This window comes from Erpetoichthys calabaricus, chromosome 3, assembly GCF_900747795.2.
Source record: "Erpetoichthys calabaricus chromosome 3, fErpCal1.3, whole genome shotgun sequence".
NCBI lineage: Eukaryota > Metazoa > Chordata > Cladistia > Polypteriformes > Polypteridae > Erpetoichthys > Erpetoichthys calabaricus.
Genome location: NC_041396.2, coordinates 53,071,554 through 53,093,689, shown reverse-complemented (window position 1 = coordinate 53,093,689; position 22,136 = coordinate 53,071,554). Strand labels below are relative to the sequence as shown.

Genomic DNA, 22,136 nt, shown 5'->3' with positions numbered 1-22,136 from the left:
GAGGTAAACCATGTTTTTGAAATTCTCTGACTTAAACTTCAAAGCCTTACAATATTTACATACTTCTGACATATCACCTGTGTCCATATTTTTGATCTGTATTTGCCTTTTAGTTATTTCTCCGAGTAATAATTTATCTTTTTTTGCGCTAATGTGATGTTTACTTTCTTTTTTTGACACTGTCGTTTTTTTCTGCTTTCATATTCTGTATCTTGCTCTGCATGTGTTTCGCGCCTATGTTTTTTTTTTGAGTCTTTTGAATTCCAGTTTTCATTATCTCTAACCTGCTCTGCATGTGTTTGGCCCCCTTTGTTTTTTAACCTTTTTATGACGTTTTACTTTGTTTTCTACTCTGTCTTTTATTTCTGACCTCGCTTTGTCCTGCTTTTTTTTCAATGACTCCTGGTCCATGGTGATTATTTTCCCTTTTTCGGGTAGTAATTTTCATTTGCTTGCACTACTGCGATCTTTACTTTCTTTTTTTATGCTTTCGAATTTTCCTACTTTCATATTCTTTAACTTTCTCCACATTTGTATTGCGCATCCTTCCTAATCATAATCTGCTCTGCATGTGTATAGCACAAACATTTGTGAACATGTTTATGAAGTTCTACTTTGTCTTTTACTCTGTCTTTTAATTCTGAGCCTGATTGGACGTGCTTTGTTTCAATTCCACTTGTTACGGGCTGATAATTACTTTCCTTATTTTCTGAATTTGCACCTAGATTATTTTTTCTTTTTTGCTCTTTTTTCTCTCCAACGCTTTTGAGTATCTTTTCTTCACGCTGCTTTCTTCTTTGCTTAGTCATTGACGTTTCATTTATAACATATTGTCCTTATATGCTTTATATGCGCTGAGACCCTGGATCTGTGTGTGCTCAAATCCTTCACAAGATTGAATGTTTTTCTGCCCTGTTGTCTTATTTGATATTGATTGAAAGTAGGGCATGTCTTGCAAGAATCTCATGTTCTACGTCATTGTGAGACGGTCCTGGGTCAATCTCTTGGCACAATGTCTCATGTTTAAGGTCCTCGCGGGTCTTTTAACTGTCTTCCGTGATCTTAATGTGAAGATCACGTCTCGACTCCCTACTGTTTCTGTCCAGAATTTTTTTTTTAATAATAGATTATACTGCGGACTACAAGATATAAATGTGGCATGATGGTTGTTTTTAATTCCCTTTATCTATAGGTTCTGTTTCAATGAAGATCAATCCTGATATGTACACATTTTGAAAAAGGAAAAACATTTAATGTGGTGTACTTAACTTTTGTCATACCTTTTATTCTGCTGGCCACCCAGTATTCATCCATCCATCCATCCATCCATTTTCCAACCCGCTGAATCCGAACACAGGGTCACGGGGGTCTGCCGGAGCCAATCCCAGCCAACACAGGGTACAAGGCAGGAACCAGTCCTGGGCCAGTCCCACCGCAGGACACACACAAACACACCCACACACCAAGCACACACTAGGGCCAATTTAGAATCGCCAATCTACCTAACCTGCATGTCTTTGGACTGTGGGAGGAAACCGGAGCGCCCGGAGGAAACCCACGCAGACACGGGGAGAACATGCAAACTCCACGCAGAGAGGACCCGGGAAGCGAACCCGGGTCTCCTAACTGCAAGGCAGCAGCGCTACCACTGCGCCACCGTGCCGCCCACCCAGTATTCAGGTGATTATAAAGGTTATGGTAAATTATCATAAGCTACGGTGATATAAAGCTTAATACTGGGTTCCATAATTGTATCAAGCCTGTTGCTCATTGTATGTTTTTTTTTTTTTTTTTAGATATTTTGGTCTTTCCTTTGACCTTTTTCATTTTCTGTTTTTTTTTTTTTTTTTTGGAGGATTTTTATTTTTCTGACTTATGACTGCTATTTTTATTGCAGATTCTCTCAATATTAAATAATCCCAGCTATAACTGAGCTGCCCCTATTTATTCTTGATATTGTAAATTGTTGTGAATTCATGTTCACCATTTTAAGATGAGCATTCAACAGATGTTCTCAAATTTCATAAAAATCTGTCCAGGTATTTGAAACTTGCTGTCTTGTTTTTAATTTATATGTTGTTGTGAAATCTTGGGTACCTTTATTGTTCAAGATGGAAGACAAAAAATTTGTAGTACCTTTATTCTAATTAGAAGTTGTGCTCTCTTAGTGTTTTGCCAAGATTAGGATATGTTTAGCAGTATTATTTTCATCTTGGATATTCAAAAAATGTCTGCTCTTGAGAGCTATCAATGCCACATACTACTTAGACCTACTGTCTTCTGGGTCTCCTTGCTTTGCCCATAAGTGTTCTCCATGGTGTTTTCATTCTTATTTCTTAACTCGTGTTTTATGACCTTTGTGTCTATTTTATTTATTTGGGACTTGCTGAAACTATGGAAACTGAAAACTAGTCTGACAGTTTGCCACATAGCAATATGTGGTGTAAGAGAGTTTTTTCTGTGGTTGTTTTAGGAGACATTTTGAACTGTTTGAATCTTTGCTACTTTCTTAGGGTTGGATAAATGGGAATTCATAGTCTTTACCATCAAAGCTACAGTCTGATATTTTGCTATTAGTCCAAAACACACAGAATTTCCAGCTAACTCCTTATGTATTCTTTACTTTGCTAATATACATATTCCAGGAATTTCCTGCACAATATAATCACTGCACCTCCAGTTACTTGAATGACCTTTGCATTAACTATTTGTATTTTGTTCTGTTTAGTTGTATATCTACATAATATAACATAAAATTCTTCATGTTGCCAAATTTAATTTAGGGTTGGAGGGAGTAGAGAGGAGGATGGAGATTTTAGATAGATAAATCAATAAGGTATACACAGATTATGAGAAAATCCTCAGAATGTAGTTAAGTCATAAAGGAAATGGTGAAAACGTATTACAAGATGTACATTTTTAAAAATAGATTAAATGCTTTGTTTTCCATATAATGAAACACTTGAGTATTATGCTTTTCTGAAGTTTATTAGAATGAAATGAATTTTAAAAGGGCTACTCTTATTTTACTCATTAACACTTAATCAGGATTTATTGGGTCAGTCTTAAAGTTCTGAGCAAGTGTTTTAATAAAAATTGCATTGAAAAGTAGTTTTTATTATGCTTAAGTGCTTCCTTGTTTTTTGGAAAAATATTTTCTTGGATGCAAATGTTTTGAGAACTGGCACATAATTATGGTATTTATACTTGCTATTGCACCGTACTTGCCGTTCATGTTGAAATTGAGGCTAGGGTGAACTAGTATAACTTTTGGGATTTCCTTGGCCTTTTCCCTCTGTCAAAGACATGCTTCCTTAGTCTTGGAACGTGTGTTGAAATAACAGTGTACTGTGCCAAAGTATCACAGTTTGGAGGTTGTAGTTCTGTCTGATTCCTGAAAGAATGCGCAAAAAAGTGGACTGATGGAAAGGGACCAAAATTCTGAAATGGCTGGCTCTGCATTTCTAACCTTATATGGCACCATTGCAGGTTTCCGATGTATGTTGCCATGAAGTGTGGAGTGACCGTAATTAAAATAAATGTCTTTGTTGTTATAGATGGAAGTGAATTTAAAGTTAAGAAGCCAACTGCCAATGCTGTTTTATTTAAAGCACCAAAGAAGGAGATTCATCTGTCTGAAGACATGAATAATATTCCAGAAAAAGGTACAGTTTACTAAAAGCAAATGTGTTTTGTAATATAGCAAAACAGTATAAATGCTCAGAATGTTAATCTCTTTGGTTTGCGATTGTGTTAAATTATGTCTGAATGCTCAAGTGTGAGAAGAAAATAATAAACATGTATTTTGTACCTTCCTATAAACATCATCTGTGCATCAATTTTCCAACCTGCTTATTCAGCTGAAGGTTGAAAACAACCTTAAGGCAGTGGCCAAACATGGGTGGGGCACCAGTTCGTCATAGGATACAGTTATACACAAAACTGTGCTCGCATATAAGGTGCTAATTATCCTAACTCACACTCACATCTTTGGGATGTGGGCAGGAAACCAGGGTATGCAGGAAAAAAAAGTCATGCCAGTACTGAAAGAATTTGCAAACTCCAAACAGACAGACCTGGGCTAAGATTTAAAAAATGTTTAACTACAGTTTAAGAGGAAAGAATAGTTACATGGCAAAGACTGATTGAATTGTGTGAAACTGCCAGATAACACTTGTAGTATTTTCAGATCTTAATGTGTTATCTTCTCAGATGATTAGTGTTAGGTTCGTTTCCATTTTTCACACAATAGTATGGGACTGTTAATGAATTGTATGCTGTAAATCAGCTAATCTACAAATGTACTAACTTGGGAACATATTTAAATTTGGAAACTTCACTTTTTTTTTTTTTTTTTTACTGAAAAACACCTAAAATAGCCTTTTTGATAATGTAAGTTTTCATATTCCGATTAGTCTTAGTGTAAAAAAATCAACAAAGCATCTCTAAAAAACATTACCATGGAACTGTAAGAATGTTAGGATCTCTGTAATATTACAACAACAATTTATTTCTTGTATAGCCCAAAATCACACAAGGAATGACTCAATGGGCTTTAACAGGGCCTATTTTTGATAACCCCCTGGCCATGTCTCTCTATCCTTGTAGAAAAAAAAAAATGGAACAAATCTTTGGAAGGGAAATTCAGAGAGAGAGAGACCACCTTCCACGTAGGCTAGACGTGCAATAGGTGTCAAAAAATGGGGTAAATACAATGTACAAAACATAATACAAGTAATCCTCTTCAAAGAGCTACATGTCCAATTTGTCAGTACCACCACAGAAATACAATCTATATATATATATATATATATATATATATATATATATATATATATAAAATCCCTATGTGCGTCCAGGTGTCCATGTGTGGGTGTCTTCTGGTGAAGTGCGCATGCGCGGGGCACGGTGCGATGCGCGATATTACTGTCAGAGAAAGTTAGAGCCGTTTTACGGAAATACAAACTAGTATTACTGCGAGAGGAAATTAAAGGTACACAATACAGTGTTTCATATTATAGCCACATACAAGCCAGTATTACTGTCAGAGGAGATTAAAGGCATATTACTGACGCGCATGCCTGTATTACCACCAGAGAAAATTAAAGGTATATTACGGACGTACAAGCCAGCGGACGTACAAGCCGGTATCCTTCAATAAGGGCGCGCACAAAAAGGCGAGCCTCACAAGGGCGACCTCAATTGGGCGGGCTAAATGACTAGTACAATATAATAGAACAAAATACTTTATTTACTCCGCTTTTAAAAGGAGATAAATATGTTAGAGGGCATGAAATGATAAAAAATGGGATCGGGTGAAGTAGCAGCACCATAGTTATTGTTTTGTGTTAAAATGAAATTTCTTATAAAAGTAGAAAATAAGAAATAAATATTTTATACTGACCAAAATTTCTAAAATTGACCAGGTGTTGCCTCATGTTAATTTTTGGCAAAATTACAAAGAAATGGTATTTTTTGAGTTTTAACCAAATTTCAAACAAGCTATTCATGCCTTTCCACTAAAAAGGAATGAGAAAATAATCTTTCTGATTTGTTTGTGTTTAATTTTCTTTTATGTCCTCGTAATATTTTATGTTTAATAAATGTATTTTACTACTCAAATGTACTTTTATCTTATTGTGTTCTCTTTTTTACATTTTTTTAAGCTTAGGATGGGTTTTGAAAGGGAACTGCAGTTAATATGCAGGCAGAAGATCTGAGCCCCTGGGCATGCAACAAGTACTGCACTGTGGTGTTCAGTTTCTATGGTGCACGATGAGACTAACTGTCCCACAAATAGCAAGAACCGAGCAGAACTACAGCTTGCGCTGTGTTGAAATACTTGTTTACTGATAAAACGTATGACAGAGACCATGTTGGTATTATGGTTTGTTTGCCCCTGAAAAGCAACTTTGCTCCTGTGTGATATACAGACTGAAATTAAAATCTTTAAGATTAGTATCACCTTTGGCATTCCTGCTATACAATAAATCAGTTCCTTCCCAAGTTCTTAGTTATTTGTATAATTTTAATTATATTGGGTGTTAACTAATCTTAATAGTTAGACAGTGAACTTAATGCAGTTACTTTTCTCTTTCATAGAGTAATTTTGATTATGATTTTATGCTAATTTTTGTCATTCTGAATTTATAGTTTTATTTCTTTTGGTAATTACCCTTTATTGTTGATATTTTGGCATTTAATTGGTGGCTGAGTAGTGTGATTTTGTTAATTGACCACTCACATGCATTGTTACAATATTTTAGCATAATTATAATATAACAACAAGTCATTATTATAATGTGTGTTAATGTGACAAACATATTAAACCTCAAAAGTATTGAATATGATGTATAGACTCTGGTTTAGTTCCCTTTTAAGAGGGCCAATGCTGCGCATTTGCACCAAACAACATTTTTGGTTTTTGTCAGTTTATATTGGCTACCTGTTGCCACTTCTTAGGATGCTGGCTGACAGGTCAGGAATACCTCAGCCAAGCTTCACTCGATTATGTCTGCTGTGCTGGAAGCCATTAATCTGAATCAGTGAGGCACTACATTCAGTTTTTATATACTCACAAGGGGGCTCCGCCCCCTGCTCGCTTCGCTCGCCTACCCCCGGCATTGGGTATCCTGAAATACATTAGTCGACCCAAGCAGCACATTATTCCTAACTCCACTCCACAGTAGTGCCACTCACAATATGGCGGTGACGCCTGTGCCTTCACTCCGCAGTAGTGCCACTCACAATATGGCGCTGACGCCTGCGCCTTCCGTACTTTATGGACCCGTGGGGCCTCCGTAGCCTCTTCCGTTTGAATCTGGGCTGCAGCGCAGAGTCCTCTTTTTTGTGTGGCTGTCGGTAGTCGTTAGCCATGGGCGCGTTGTTGCTTCATTTCTCATTCACGTCAGTTAAGCTCTTTCGTTTTTGGGCCGTGACTCCTTCGTGCGTGATGGATACAAGTTTGCGTGCGGTTTATGAGATGCGCGCTGTACGCGCCTCCGCAGTACGTCTCATGGTCCCATCACCGTGTACCTGCGTCCATGCCATCCGGTTTACCATTCTCGGTTAGTAATATGGATGGGTGCACATAAATGAAACATAACATTTTTGTGGACATAAAAATGCAGGAAATTTGAGCACTTTACATTCATGTTGAAATAAAGGCACCCAGAGAGTACGAAGCTACTTTTGTTAACCATAAGCAGTTACATTCTATTAACGCAACTGTGATGGTAAGATGAGATTCACAAATATCATGTCTCCGTGGCCTGAGGCAACATGTGATTAATTTATTTTGAAACAAAGTAGCTTTGGCTGACTTGACAGTACTGTGATACTGGTGGCTGGCTTGTTGGTCAGGTAACTGACTGCACTCTCAGTTTTGTATGTTTTATATTATTCATTGCATCAGTAATCACGTTATTACACGGAGAAGATAATAGCGGGTACCAGTTCAGACACTGGCAACTTGCACCAATCCCTGATCCCAGAACACAGAGGAGTGGTGCTATAAGGCAGCGCATGATCTTGCACGGTCAGATGCGGACCGCAGCCAGATGCTTTTGAATGCTAGTGGCAGAGTCTCAACGTGCCAGGAGGAAGGCCACTCTACCAACAAATTAATATTGGCAGCATTGTGATTGCATATGTATGAGGTTAATTAGCATCGAGGTGTGTCCACAGTTGCACATTTACATGATGATTGTGATTTATAAATGGTAAATTATGTAGAAAGGTGTGTACACCAGGTTTTATAAATCTGATGGTTTTTGGCAAATGCATTTTCCTGTTTTATTGGTGTGCAAAAATTTTCACGCTTGAATCCACACAAGGCTTTATAAATGAGACCCATGGTCTCCATCATGATATAAAGTAGCCAACAGCTTTACTTTGAGACTTCAAAACAGATTTTAACTGTATATTGAATACTTCCTGTAAAATTTTTGTGCTTAATATATCTGAACAACAGTTTGGACAATTGACCCTCTACAACTAATAATAGCACATTAGTCAATGCTATTTTTATTTTCCTTGAATTGAACTGTGCTGTCTATGAAAGCTGTTGAGCAACCATATATTAAGCAAATAGTTTTTGGGCAGTGTTTTTAACTACATGATATTGTAAAGTCATGTTAAAGAGCATGAATTTAATTTGTTCTACTAGTTAATATAATTGCATATATTATAAAAAAAAGACATATCTAATAGTCAAAAATGCAATAACTAACTTTTTAAAGTATCTAAAATTTGTAAAATGGCATGCATACATTCTCTAACTTTAATTGCTTGATCAATTGTTTTTACATTTAGAATTGGAAGATGATATGCCAAAAATGAGCTCTTCTGATGAGGACAGTGATAAAGAAGATCAGTTGTCTACAGGGAGTGATGATGACAGCAGCTCACAAACATCTAGTAATTCTGGTTCATCAAGATCTGGAGCAGGTTTGTGAAAAGTTTTTTTGTTAACATAAATGATTCATTGTCTGTTCCTTAACAAATCCAGGTCATTAAAAAATGTTTCTTTTGTTTTCAAGACTTGAAAATATTTGAAATTAAAGCTTGATTGCCAAAGTTTGTTAAAATATTTAGTCAATTACCTTGCAATTTTAATGTTATTTTTCTTTTTGTATATTGATCACACAACATATGTTTTATATAACTATCTTATTTACAATTCACTCACTGAGTGTATTTAGAGGCACTTTAGTAACTTAGTTATTCATAGCAACATAGTTTCTAAAATGCCATGTAGATCAATAACCTGATTTCTTTAGGCAGAATAAGGGTCTCTGATAAACGTGGTTTACAAAGGTAGATTTCTCTATAAATATCCTAGTTCTGTGGTCATATAAACCATTGACCTGGATACAGTTAAGAATTTTGTATTCTGTGCATTTCCATTGCACTCTGTTCACCTGCTTAGCTTGGTACCCTGTTTTAGCAACCACAGGCAGAAGTATCCACAGAAATCAATTTCCTGAAGCAAATGCACAGACAATGACATTATTTCTTGTCCTGTTTGAAATAATCTGTTGCAGTATTTCAGAAATCAGTAAATTTATGTTGCTGAACAGAACGTACAGTGCTAAGGTCAACAGCATATTCTCAGGGGTGCGTTATGCAGTTCAATTACTTTTTTTTTTAAAGTAATTACTAACCTAACACAATGCTTATTTTATCAAAGTAGAAATACCTATATTGTTGTTAACACAGCAGTGTTGTGTGTAAGGCAAGAAGCACATATACCTGGTCTTTTGCAGGACTTAGCTGCACAGCCAAGCAGAAAAAATAGTGTGCTGCATGCAATCTAGTAACAGAAACCAGTTAATAAGGTATCAGTTTAGTTTTGATCCAGCTGTTTGCTATAGATTTGTTGAAAGAGCATGATTGAATTATGCAGCAGCCAGTTTTCATACTGAAAATCATCTGGGTTTTAGCTCGAAGATGATAGAAGAGAGAGAGAGAGAGAGGTAGGTTAGGAGCACGCGCTGATACAGCGCATTGCTGCACCCACCACATGACAAACTAACTCGGGATTCCAGATTAAGTCCCGAGTGCAGCCATGTAACGGGTGACACCTCAGCACCACACTAGTTCAGATGGAATGGAACAGTGTGAGATGTTTTATGGTGGCTGGAGTGCCAATTCTGCCACCAACCTTCAGGTGTTTCCCTGTAGTTTGGAGGGCCTACATGCAGGGCTGAATGCAGGTTAACATCATACCCAGGTTAAAAGAGGATAGGTGTTTTTTTTTTTTTTTTTTTTGTTTTTTTTTTATACTTCATAGCACATGAATGACTAAATTTATTTATAAAGCACAAGGAAATTATCATTGGCTACAGTAATATTTTAGTTTTCAGATTTACGATCATCAGTGATAAGGTTTAACTGTTTTTTGCACAGTCTAATGATGTCAGAGTGTTTTGCAAAGAAGAATACTTGTGCATGAAAATGTAGATTTTAAAGGAATCAGGTTTCTGCCTTAACCAGGTTACTCACCTTATCCTTGACTGTCATAATGGATGCAGGCTTGATTTTCATTTATTGTGCAATCCATTGGTAGTGCTAACATGTAGTGTTCTAAACTGAAATGATGAGGGACAGCTAGCATTTGAGAAATGTACATTTACTGGACCTTGTAAATTTGGTAAGATGAAAGGTTATTCAGTGCCTTGTATTTCTAATATTTCTAATATAAACCTTACTTGAGCCATCCTTAACTAATAAATATGCATAAGTACATTTTTTTCTTATAATAGTGACTATCATAAAGTGTCCCATTACAAGCTGTTTCACTTTATAATTGGAAACTATTTTGCTTTTTTGAGTTCTGAGTATTTGCTTTGATAGACAAGCATAATGTGAAGGTATTTGCATAATCTATCCAGTAGTTTGTAACAACATTCTTTATTATTTTGATAAATGTGCAGTTATCAGCAACATCCTAGCCTTGAGGCTGTGTGATAACATTTTGCATGCTTTTTGAAAAATCTGAGTTTTAGAATGGCAGCCAGAACTTTGTCATTGCAACAAAAAAGTTTTACTCTAAAGCTGCAAGAGATTTTTTTTCCTGAATGTGAGTGAAAAGTGTGTGAAAAGTGAATATAGTATGGAGCTGAGACAAAAGCTTTCTGATCTTTAGACAGTGTTCAGAATGGGTACAGAAGACATTTTTTTCACAATTGTTTAGTGCCTGAGGTCTGTAGTTGCAGTATTTTATTGCATGTGGAACTTTATAGACCCATAAGGTTTCAGAACCTGTTTAGAGAGGACATTTGTTTACAGCAAATAAATACCATTCTAACATGCATCTCTTCTCTCAAGATTTTCAAGGAGAATATACTCTATCTGATATACAAACTAACACACTGAAGTCACTGAAATGTCAATGGGTATCAAACATTGAGCCTTAGGATGGACACTGTGGTCATTTTTCTTAGAATTCACATGTTCCACAAACAGGCAAAATATATGCTAACTTTGGGATTGAGAGGGTTTTGAAATGTGGGGTGAAACATCATCTGTGGCAGCTGCTTTGCAGATTGTACTTTCTTAAACGTTCTTCACATCATCTTCACTGATTGGTCATATAAAAACCCTCTGTTGAAAAGATTGATATTTTGAATTTAAACCAGTAGTGAAAACTATATGACTCCTCTGGAATTGAGGATAAAATCTTCTGGGACCTTCTAATGTGTAATGTGAGTGGGTGGCTTCAAATTGGTTCTTGTATTCATTGTAAGGAAAACTTTTCTACAATTGGAGACCCAACATTCCGATTTTTATATTATTTCAAATTTTATTACTTTTACAATGTTTATAATGTAGATATAATTGGATCTTTCCGATAGAAACATACAGTATTTATCCACAGATTATTTAATTTATGACCTGACTTGCCATCTGTGCAAAATGAAAGTTTATATACTTCAGTTGTCACTTTAATGTAACCTTAAACTGTTGCTCAGCAGAGTCTGTTGTTTGACAGTTATCACAGTAGTTGCTGGTGTTAAATTCTTTGTTTATTAACAGGATGGAGAACAATGGAGGGGCATGGTCAGACTTGCCAAAATGAGGTAATGCACTGAGCAGCTCTCCCTTTTAACACCCTGCATAATGGTTATTCCACTGTTACTAACTTTCCTAGGAATGGAAACATGCTGAGAGTAATTTGGTAAAAACTTTTTTTTTTTTTTTTTTGCTATTGAAGAAGTCCTCCATTACGATGGAGATGTCCTGGTCTGCTTTGTTAACTGGTGATGCTGTAAGAAACATAGAGAAACTCTTTGGAATTGTCTTATAGCTAATAACACATCATATAATTGACAGAAAACTTTCTTGACAAGTGGAAAGGGCTAGATTTCATTTTATGTATTCTATGTTATGTCACCAAAAATTGATGTGGACTGCTACAACTATAGACCAGAGGCTGTTGATCATTAAAATGCACACCTGCTCCTTTGTTTGTCATTTGAGTAAGCTGTACAGTGTTTGCAGCCAGTTGTTCTCTGCTGGGAATTCATGGTTTCAAAGCACATAGCAGTTTCTCATGCATGTAGCAAATTAATACAGTAATGAAGCCTTTCAATCTAAATCTCTCAAGCAGACCTCCCAGTTCCCCTCTTTTGTGGAGATGATGCCTTTATATTTGGAACATAAGCTTCTGTTTCTTAAGCGTGCTTCCTCTGCATTAAAGCCCATGTTTCAGTTTTGCTTAATGTCCTTATTTTCAAGTACAGATCACAACAGTGACAATTTACAGTGTACATCTACATGCTGATTAATGTACAATGTGTTTTTTCTTTTCTATTTAGTAGTGTTAAAAAGTTTAAAAGTCAGAAGTTATATTAATTATATACTATGTGCTTTATTCATTATAGATGCTATTCCTGATGCTAAATGCATTGAGGCGGCAAAACAGCGTCGACAGCTTGCTAGAGTACAGAAGGACTACATACCTTTGAACACCAATCGTGAATACCACAGACAGGGAAATGAGACAGTGGATTCTGATGAAGATTCAGATGATGTTAATCAAATAATACACTTTGCTCCAAAACCAAGGACATTAAGACAGAGAATAGCAGAAACAGCAGGTAAGATAAATAATAGTCACATTAAATTGCTCATAAAAACAAGTAAAAATGGAAAATTATATATACACACACACACATACAGTATATATGTTATATAAAATAAAACTGTAATATAAAATATACTGTATTGGTATCCTGAAGCACAATTTAAAATTTAAAGAATATATAAGTATAGAGAAGGAAAATTAAATTCAGCCCTCAATTTTCTGGTGTATTTCAGTAATATTGAAACATTCATCCATGTAATACCTCCGGCAATTTCAACTCCAAAAATACAGGTCAGCTGTTACAATATGTAAATAAATTTGATAGGTAGATAGATAGAATTTATTTGATAAATTTCATTTTTTTCACTATATACCAAAAGCATTTTTGTGGAGTCATACAAACCCTAGAAGGGCCTTTGAAATCTTTAGCTCTGAAATGAATAATAAACAGATTTAGAAGAAAAAAAATAAAATCAGTCTTTGTGAAGAAATAAAAATGCATTATTCTCATTAGTCTTATAATTTGTTAGCCTTTTCCAATACATTCTTAATTAAGTATTGTCAAAAATTGGTAGCAGCAACAATGTACTACAACTACCAGTAAAACGGTGGTACAGTGACTTTCTACATCTTATCACCTGTCCAGGGCTTACCAAGATTATTATTGACTATTCTAAGGTATAATGTGAGTATCTCTTCCATATAGTTATCTACTGAATTTATGTAAACATATTTTGGAGCCATGTCTTAAAATCCTCTAATATACTCTTCATGTAACATATTTAAACAGACTAGACTACAGCCAAGTTTTTCTCCCTCACCTAGATGAGAAATTATCTTTTATTCGGGGTACACAAACTATTGAAATGATATCTCTGTATGCTTTCTTTTTATTCCTATTACCTTTTTGAAGGTATGTACGCAAGGCAAATGTTTTTAGTTTATGCATGGTTGCTTAAAGGAAGCACATGAACACTCCAGGCCTGGGCCTATATTTATTAAACATCTCAGAATTACTTGTAGCAATTGTGGTAAAAGTCATACTAGGACAAGAATTTGTCTTACCTCAGAGTGGGACATAAGAAGTATTTATTAAGTGTCCTAGTCGACTAAGAATAAATGATGTCACGATTTCACATCATTCCTTGAAGTATGTAAACTGACACTTATTATGACATTTTCTAGTTTTTGGATACTAATGCTGAGGCTTCATCACAAAGATATTAACAAAAATCCAAGTAGAAGAAGAAGACAGAAAACATAATAAGATAGGATATTGTGCTAAGCTGCACGTTATTGTTGCCACTTTGCAAAATCATGAAGAAATATTGTAACAAACACTGAGAAGGAAAGACCGAGACACACACACTGAATAATAGTAAAGCACAAAAATTGACACTTTTATTTAACAATGAATGCTCCTGCCTTGTGACTTGTGCTTGCTGTGATAGGCTACAGCTTCCTTGCAGCCTGCTTAGTATAAAGCAGGTTTAGAAGATGGATTGATGGGTGATCCACAGCCGTACTTTAACATGAATTAACTTCCCACTCTTATGCCAACAGAAAACACTTTGCAGTGGTTTTTCTGAATCTAGCCACAGCTATTCTTGCACTTTTTCTACAGTCATGTTCACTCCTCAAGTGTCCCCATCACCTTCCAATGTGCTCTGCTGCCTCTCCCAGTGACCCCCCACCACCACCTTCTGTATTGTCTATTTATCCAATTCCCCAGGAGTTGTTGCCTTCTAGTGAGTTAGGGTAGCTTACTTTAACTCTCTTAAATTCCTGTGAAGTTAGGAGTAGTTTTCTAAATTACTCCTAACAGGACTGAAATTGCTTCACTCTAAGATTATTTGAGACAGTTAGGACCATTTTTCTACTCTGAGACGATTGATAGTATGGTGCTCTTGGACACAGAAAACTGTTTTTTTTATTCTTGTGCATTTAATCTTTTTGTTTTTTATATTAAATCTTAAGTTTGAGAGATTTACCCAATTCAGTTTTTTTTACTTAAGTTCACAGCAGCAAAGCATCTTCTCAAACTTGATAGTGATTTTGTTGTGATAATTATTTACTTGATGCCTTTATGCAGTTGTTTGTAGTTTTTAAATTAGTATACAGAAAGATGATTGCTAATTTAGAATGGGATCAGAATGTGTATTTACATAATATTACACTTTTATATCTTTTTATGAATCATCAGTTGCTGTTATGTGGAGGAAAGGCTTAACTGTACAAAATTTGGTACCTAGGATTCATGTCTGTTCTCTGAATTTCACTTAAATTAAAAACTCATGTGTCAGTGTGATTAAGTAATTATGAGTAGGTAAATATTTTAGTTTAATGACTGCTATGTGACTTGTTTGATTTAAAAACTTATTTGATAAGTTAATATGTTTATTATAAAGTTTCTTCATGATTGTTTACACGATGATTCAGTTAGTACAGCGAGTATTAAAAGCATAATGTATTATGTAATGGCCTATTTTCTAAACATTCATGTTTATTTAGAACAAATTTGAGAAATCATTTATCCCAACGGCCCCCATAAGCGCACTGTATGCCAGTCACACTGGGAGCAACTTCATTGCCTATACAGTATGCAGAGCTGCTCAGATGTCTTGTTGTTGTTCCAAAAATCTTTCTAGCATTTCCAATGAATGTTTCATCGTGTGACCGCACCAATCATAGGTTTGTGTGTGGTCCAATACACATTGCTTCTCTGTGCGTCTCACCCAGCCAAGCAAGGGGGCAATTGTTGGATTGAATTTTCAGAGCAGCCTGTAATACCAAAGTGAGCTTGTGCACAAAGCAGCTGATGTAAATATCTCCATAAGCTGCACTGTATGGATCATATTAGTAGCATTGTCAGTCACGATGGCTGGTTATTTTTGTTCCATTCATCTAATGCCACTGTCAACAAGCATCAGCTCTAGATCCTCATTTTAATACGATTCCTTTTATTATGAGGCGGAAGTGTTTTTGAAAACTGATTAACATGACTGTTATGTATGAATAACTGAAGATATTTCTAAGTTCTAGAATTAGATAAAGACACGAGTCTTCCCACTGTATCGTTAATTTTGACGAATTCAAGGTTATTTTAAATGTGCAATAGGGGGATAAGTTTGGCTAACAGTTTAGTTGAAGGGTGCCTACATGGAGATTTATAACACACGAATAGGTTATTGAATAAAATACTTATTCTTTAAGAGTATTTGATTGTTGATGATCTACGCATAATATGTGTGGCCTCTGATGTGGAGATACATATGTTAGTTAAATTATGGTGAAGTTTGAATGAGTATTTCTTCTTAAATGTCATTCCATGCTTATGCATAGGTTATGAAGTTACTGTGTAAACACCCTTCAAACAAAGTGTTACTGAAATGTGTCACCCTATATTAATGTTCTCTATGCATGGTTAAGTAATCTGTAAAAATAAAAGCCACCACTATAAATATATCAGTGCATGCTAATTTGGTGAAGATAATATCAATATTAAATTGTGACATTGTGAATCAAAATCGAATCAAATTGAATGGGGAAATCGGTGCCAATACCCAGCCCTAGTCTCCAGTGATACTGGGTCCAAAGATAATGACCCTCTGTCTGGTTAAGTAAGTACGAGTCGGAAAAGGTGGGCTTTGGAAGCTCAGGTGGCGGAAGAGCTAGGCGTTGTCTCCCAGGGTTTGTTTGAAGCTGCAGATTAAACAAGAAATAGGATTAGCAACAGCGCCCCATCTTGTATCGGAGCAATATTGTCTGGTTTACCTGAGCCTTCTGAATGGTCCCCATGTGCCCATGTGTAACAGAGTTAATATTTTTCATTTAAGGTTTCTTCAAGCTTCATAGTATTTTGCTGTAGAGCAGTGTGCCTTTGTGTACGCTGTTTTATGTCTAAACTCTAGTAGCATTTAAATTTTTTCTGTTATAACAGTATCTTGGCTTAATATTGCAAAACATGAATTAAAGTACTCAATACTTGCATATATTATATATTTTTAAAGTTTCTACTTTGACTACTGCTCTTAGCAGTGCAGTGCTCTTTACATGTAAAGGTCTGCCTATTCCTAGCAGACGGTTTGTTTGCGCCAGCACTATTACAGCGTCCTGTAATTATACTTTTCTTTGCCACAATAGGCATGGATGAAAGTGAAGAGGAAATCCCTGAAAGCCTAGGAGATAAAGATGATGACATTCTTTGGGAAAAGCAGCAGATTGGGAAAGGAACAAAAATCCCACAGGTACAGAGCCCTATTAATTTTTCTGAAATTTGCAACTTGAAAGAATCTATAAAAATATGCATGTTTTGATTCATTCTAAATGTCACTGCTCAACACTTAAAATTGGTAAGATGTTGGTTAAGGCTGTTGTTCTTCTCTAGTAAACATTTTTGGATGACATAGGCCTTTTTGCAATGTAGCACAGTACAGAATGAAACACATCATCATAAGCAAGAGATTTATGTATTCAAGTTGCACTTCACACTTTATTTACTTTCTGCAAGTCTGCAGTTCGAGAAATGGTTTGTATTTCTCCATCAGATGCCATGTGGTCCTAACTTAAATGAAACAGAAAGAACTCAGAAGAAGAAGTGTTTTGTTCCTTCATCTTTGCCTCCAGTAAACCTTGAAACAATGAAGAAGCGACTTACTAAAAGGTAAAATACATTTTATTGTGTAATTCACTAAACAGTTATTGAGGTCTGGGATCTTGTTGTGATGAAATGGCTTGGATATTCCAGTGGGCATTAAAACTGTGCCTTTGGAAATGTTGTAATCCATGCAGTGATTATCCTTGGGATATTCTTCTGAGGAGAACATCAAGACAAAGCTTTCACTGACATCAGAAATTTGTAGAGATTCTGTATCATTTCTTGTTAAAATCATATTTGTTTCAACCAGCTGATTTTCTTGTATAAATTGATCAGTTTTATTTTTTTGAACTTCTTAGTTCTATGAAATCTATTTTTTTGGTTGTGATATAGTCTCCCACTATAATCAACTGTCCATTTTGTTTTTCAAAGCCAATTCACTTTTTTTATTTCTATTCTCTGGCACATGATTACTGAATTATTTCTTTCTGCTCGCTTTTTTCATTCCTCCATCCTGTTAGTTTATAGAGGACCAGAAATGAGATAGGAATTTATTCCACTTGAATTCGAACCACATCTGTGTGATATATTCTTCTGTCTTTGTCAGGCTGGGTAGTATAATAGTGTGGAACTAGGGGGCTCCGCCCCTGCTCGCTTCGCTCGCCAACCCCTGGCGTTGGGACATGACAAAGAGTGAGATGTATGAATTAGATATAGAATAGTGTGCAGCTTTGGATGATGCGCATAGAAATAAGAAATAGAGTGTTTGGCATATATTAATGTTTTATTGGAATATTTCTTTGTATACAACATTAGTAGTAAAGATGGTGTCTTGTCCTTGAATGAGTCTTCCTTGGCATGGATCATTTATAATTCTAACTCTAACGTCAGATGAACGTCGAACACGTGAGAAGGCAACATAATGTCGTCCATGTCCAAAAACGGGTTCAGAGAGGTAGATGCCAACCTTGTCCATGGTTTTTCCTTGTGATTTGTTGATGGTCATGGCAAATGCAGGTTTAATGGGGAACTGTCGCCGTTTCAATGTAAAAGGTAATTGTAGGTCAGAACTTGTAAGGTCAATTCTAGGAATGAGAACAGTATTGTTAGCATGTGATCCTGTAAGAACTGTTGCTTGAATAACATTGCGTGTCATCTTGTTGACGACTAACCGTGTGCCATTGCATAAACCCTGTTTTGTGTTAAGGTTTCTTAATAGCATGATTATTGTTCCGTTTTTAAGGGCAAGGTTGTGTTGTGGTAATCCGGCCGGGTTAATAGTGTTCAAATATTCTAAGGGGAAATTTATATGTTCATTGTCGTCATCAGAGTCAACTTTGTCAGAGCTTAGAAAGATCTGTGTCTCTCCAGGAAGTAATGAAATGACCTGGTTATTAATGTGATTAACATTAATATTTTTTGAACATAATATAGTGCGTTGTGTTAAAAGGGGTATTTGGTCTAATTTGATTGCTGTTCCAAATATCTGTTTTACTAAGTCGTCTGAGATAAAGGATTGTGGAATTGAAATAATATCTGGGTGAAGTCCATCTGTATTTGTGAGTGTACCATTTCCCAGTTGTATTAGCCAACTGTTATATTCTGGATCTGGACATCGGCAAATGTCTATGCGTTGGAATGTAGGTGTGTTGTTTTTATCAGGACGTAAATGTAGAACAATATCTCTGTGAAATGGAGGCTCACCATCTTTACTTTGAAAGACAATTGCCACTTCATTAACGACGGGCAGATTGTATCGTCTTGGATCTTGTTGTATGTCCTTTATCAAGACCAAAGCAATTGTAGTTGCCGCTATACCTTCTGCATTTGCTTTTGTATTTGCCTCCTTTTCAACTTCATGTAGCATTTTTATAGACTTAGCTAATGGGTGATTGTTTATGACATGAGTGACGTTTCTCATTATAAGCTCTGTGCATTGTTTGTTTTCAGGAAGGTTCATGCGTTGATAGATTGCCTCATCTGGATCTAGGATGTAGATTTGTGCATATTTGCGTTGTTGATTTGTTTCAGGGTGCACTGTTCCAATGCGATGCAATATTTGTCCACATATGCGAAAGCAGTATGGGCCATTGTCTTTTGGTGGCCTGATATGTACTCCGGTAGATGCAAAAGCAAATGAACTATTGTAGGATCTAATGCAGTTCATAAAGTTTTTACTTTCAGGCACATCGTTAGTTAGAAGCTTCTTTAGATATTCAGGATATGAATGTAAAGGAGGCAGTCTATTCTGACCTTTTTGACAACAACGTGTAAATTCATTATTTGTATTGCCAGTTGTTTCTTCTGTGAAGTTAAGTGAATGACAATGATTGCAAATGACATTCATTAATCCCAATGAATTTTCCTCAATAGTGGATTCCTTATTGAAAGCGTTTTCAGCCATTTGGCGTAAGCGTTAACAGGTGTGTGGCGTTGATGTCTGCGATGGGCATGTTTTTCTTTTTGCGTTTGATTGCCTTTTTGTTGCATGTCCATTATTTGTGACGCGCTATTTTTTTCTTTTTTTTTATTCGCCTCCGCTTTGCGCAAAGTCCGTTTCAGTCTACGCCGTGCATTGTTTGTATCGAGCCTTGTCCATTTTTGTATGTCCGTCATTTGAGCTTGGTGCTTTTCGCGTCTTGCTTTTTTTTTTTCTGTCAGTTCATTTGCGCGTTGTTCACGTCTCCGTTCATTTATTCTGTCTCTTCGCTCCCTTTTTTGTATGTCTGATACGCGAGCTCTTTCGGTTTGAAATCGTGCTTCTTTCGATGCAGCACTTTGACACGCGCGCTGAATGCGTCTATGTTCATTGTGTCTGTCCATTTGGGCACGTCTCTGTAACGGTGTCACTTGTGCTTTGCGTTTTTTGATCCGAGACATTTTTTCTCCCGGTGTTTCAGAAGCGCGTTTTATGCGCCGCCGTCTATTTTCTTGTTTCTTTCGTGTTCGTGTGTTTGTTCCCGTTATCCTTTCCGAATCGTTTTGTACCCGTGACCGTGTATTCATGACTTGTTTCTTTCTCAGCATGCGAAATATGGATAAGTAATAAGGAGGATCGCACTCACTGTTAATATGTATCCTTTTCTGCAGTTGAACGGTTAATAGTGCTTTATTGAAAGGACATCCACCTATGCTGACACCTATGCCGACACCTATGCTGCCTAGTGTGAAGGTGTCGACGTTCACTTTAGAATATGTGGCTTTGGGTGTCACTTCTTATGGATGTGTGGGGGGGATTGTTGTTGCGTGAGCGTCTTCTTTCTTTTTGTGTTACTGTGTCTTGTTTGAATCCCCCTCTTTGTGTGTGTCCCGTCCCTTGCTTGTAGGGTCTGTGGGGTGGTTTTGTGTTCTTTTTTTTTTGTCTTCCATGGGCTTGTTGAATCCCCCTCTTGGTGTGTGTCCCGTCCCGTCCCGTCCCGTGCCTGTAGGGTGGGGGGGGGGGGTGTGGTCGTGCCTTGCTGTTGTGCGCTCGTCTGTTCTTTTTTTTTGGTGTGTTTAGTTTCGTGTGCAATGTGTTTCGTGCTTTGCCCGCGTTTGATTACTTTTTTATGTGCCTTTTCCTTTTTTCGGTGCTTGTTGCGCCTCATTTCTGTGACTCCTTTTTGTATGTGCTCAGTCCTTTTTTCTGTGGTCTTGTCCGCCTCTCGCGGCCCCTCATCCGCCTTTGTCGCCCTCTTTTGTCCGCCTTTCTCCGACTCTCGCGGACTCTTTTTGCGCCTGCACCTCTCGCGGACCCTCATCCGCCTCTCTCGCCCTCTTTTGTCCGCCTTTCTCGGCTCCTCAGCCGACTCTCGCGGACTCTTTTTGCGCCTGCGCAGTACGTCTTTTTGCAGCTACGGCCCATGGCCGGATGTGCCTGCGTCCATCATCCGGTTTAGCATTCTCGGTTAGTAATATGGATTACAGGTGTGACATTTGAACTTTGATTGTTACCAAAAAGCTCTTGTCCTGCCAATAAGATTCTGGGAGGCCTAGAAGAAATACCGCATGTGAGCACTGGCATATTGTGCTACAGGCATCACTAGACCTATGTTATAGCTTTACACAATCTACAAAGAAACAGTACACTCTGTGGTTTACCAGGTAATACCTCGGATTGGGTCCTGATGGATTTAAGTTACAGTGGAACCTCGGTTCACAAACGCCTCGGTACACGTACAACTCGGTTTACGACCAAAAAGTTCGCCAAACTTTTGCCTCGGTTCACGACCACACACTCGGTATACGAACAAGCCAGTTTCCCTTTCGGTTTGTGCGCGCTGATGATTTCCGCACGTGTTGCATTGTTCTCGGTCAGACGTGAACTGCTGAACTGCTGCAATGTAAGAGAGAGAGAGAGAGAGAGAGCAGGCAGGCAGGCAGGCTCGTGTGCTGATGAGAGACATTGATACATACATACATACATAGATAAAACAATTTGGATATTCTGAAGTATATAGTGCCTAGGTATACATTTATTTCTTTTGGGTGATGTGTACATTATCATAACTGCTAAAAAGAATGTTCTGAAGGCTTTACTATTGATGGAATTCCTCTGTAGCTTAAACACTTGTAAATTGTCTAAGCAAGTAAAATGCTCAGTTAAACGGTCATGCCTTACAGCTGTTTGATATACTTGGCTTACTTATGGCATTTTTATTTGTACAATTCTTTTATAATTACAAATAGTGAGATCTACATCTGCAAATACATGCAAAAGTCATAAAAAGACTATAGAAAATTTAATGCAAATAAATGTTACTGCATCTGCAGAAAATTGAATGTAAAATCACATTTTAACTGCACCAGGTTTCCTTTACTCATTGTCTTAACAAAACCTGATCCTTAAAAATGGAGGTGACACCTCATCTGGACAAAATAAATTTTGTAAAAACTATACAAATGAGTGTATTTTTGACTATGTATTAATCATTCCTAAGGTAAAGGCTGGAGAAGTTGTTTCCAGGTTCT

The 22,136-nt window shown here is 36.8% G+C and overlaps 1 protein-coding gene across 1 annotated transcript in view; it reads left to right on the top strand.

Moving 5' to 3' along the window:
- The window catches only part of gcfc2 (GC-rich sequence DNA-binding factor 2), a 69,158-nt gene that overhangs the window by 3,834 nt on the left and 43,188 nt on the right, over positions 1–22,136 (top strand). The window contains exons 2-6 of the mRNA XM_028796814.2: positions 3,558–3,665; positions 8,314–8,448; positions 12,387–12,602; positions 16,733–16,836; positions 17,137–17,252. Of these exons, the coding sequence (XP_028652647.1) occupies positions 3,558–3,665; positions 8,314–8,448; positions 12,387–12,602; positions 16,733–16,836; positions 17,137–17,252 (679 nt within the window). The remainder of the gene's footprint in view (positions 1–3,557; positions 3,666–8,313; positions 8,449–12,386; positions 12,603–16,732; positions 16,837–17,136; positions 17,253–22,136) is intronic.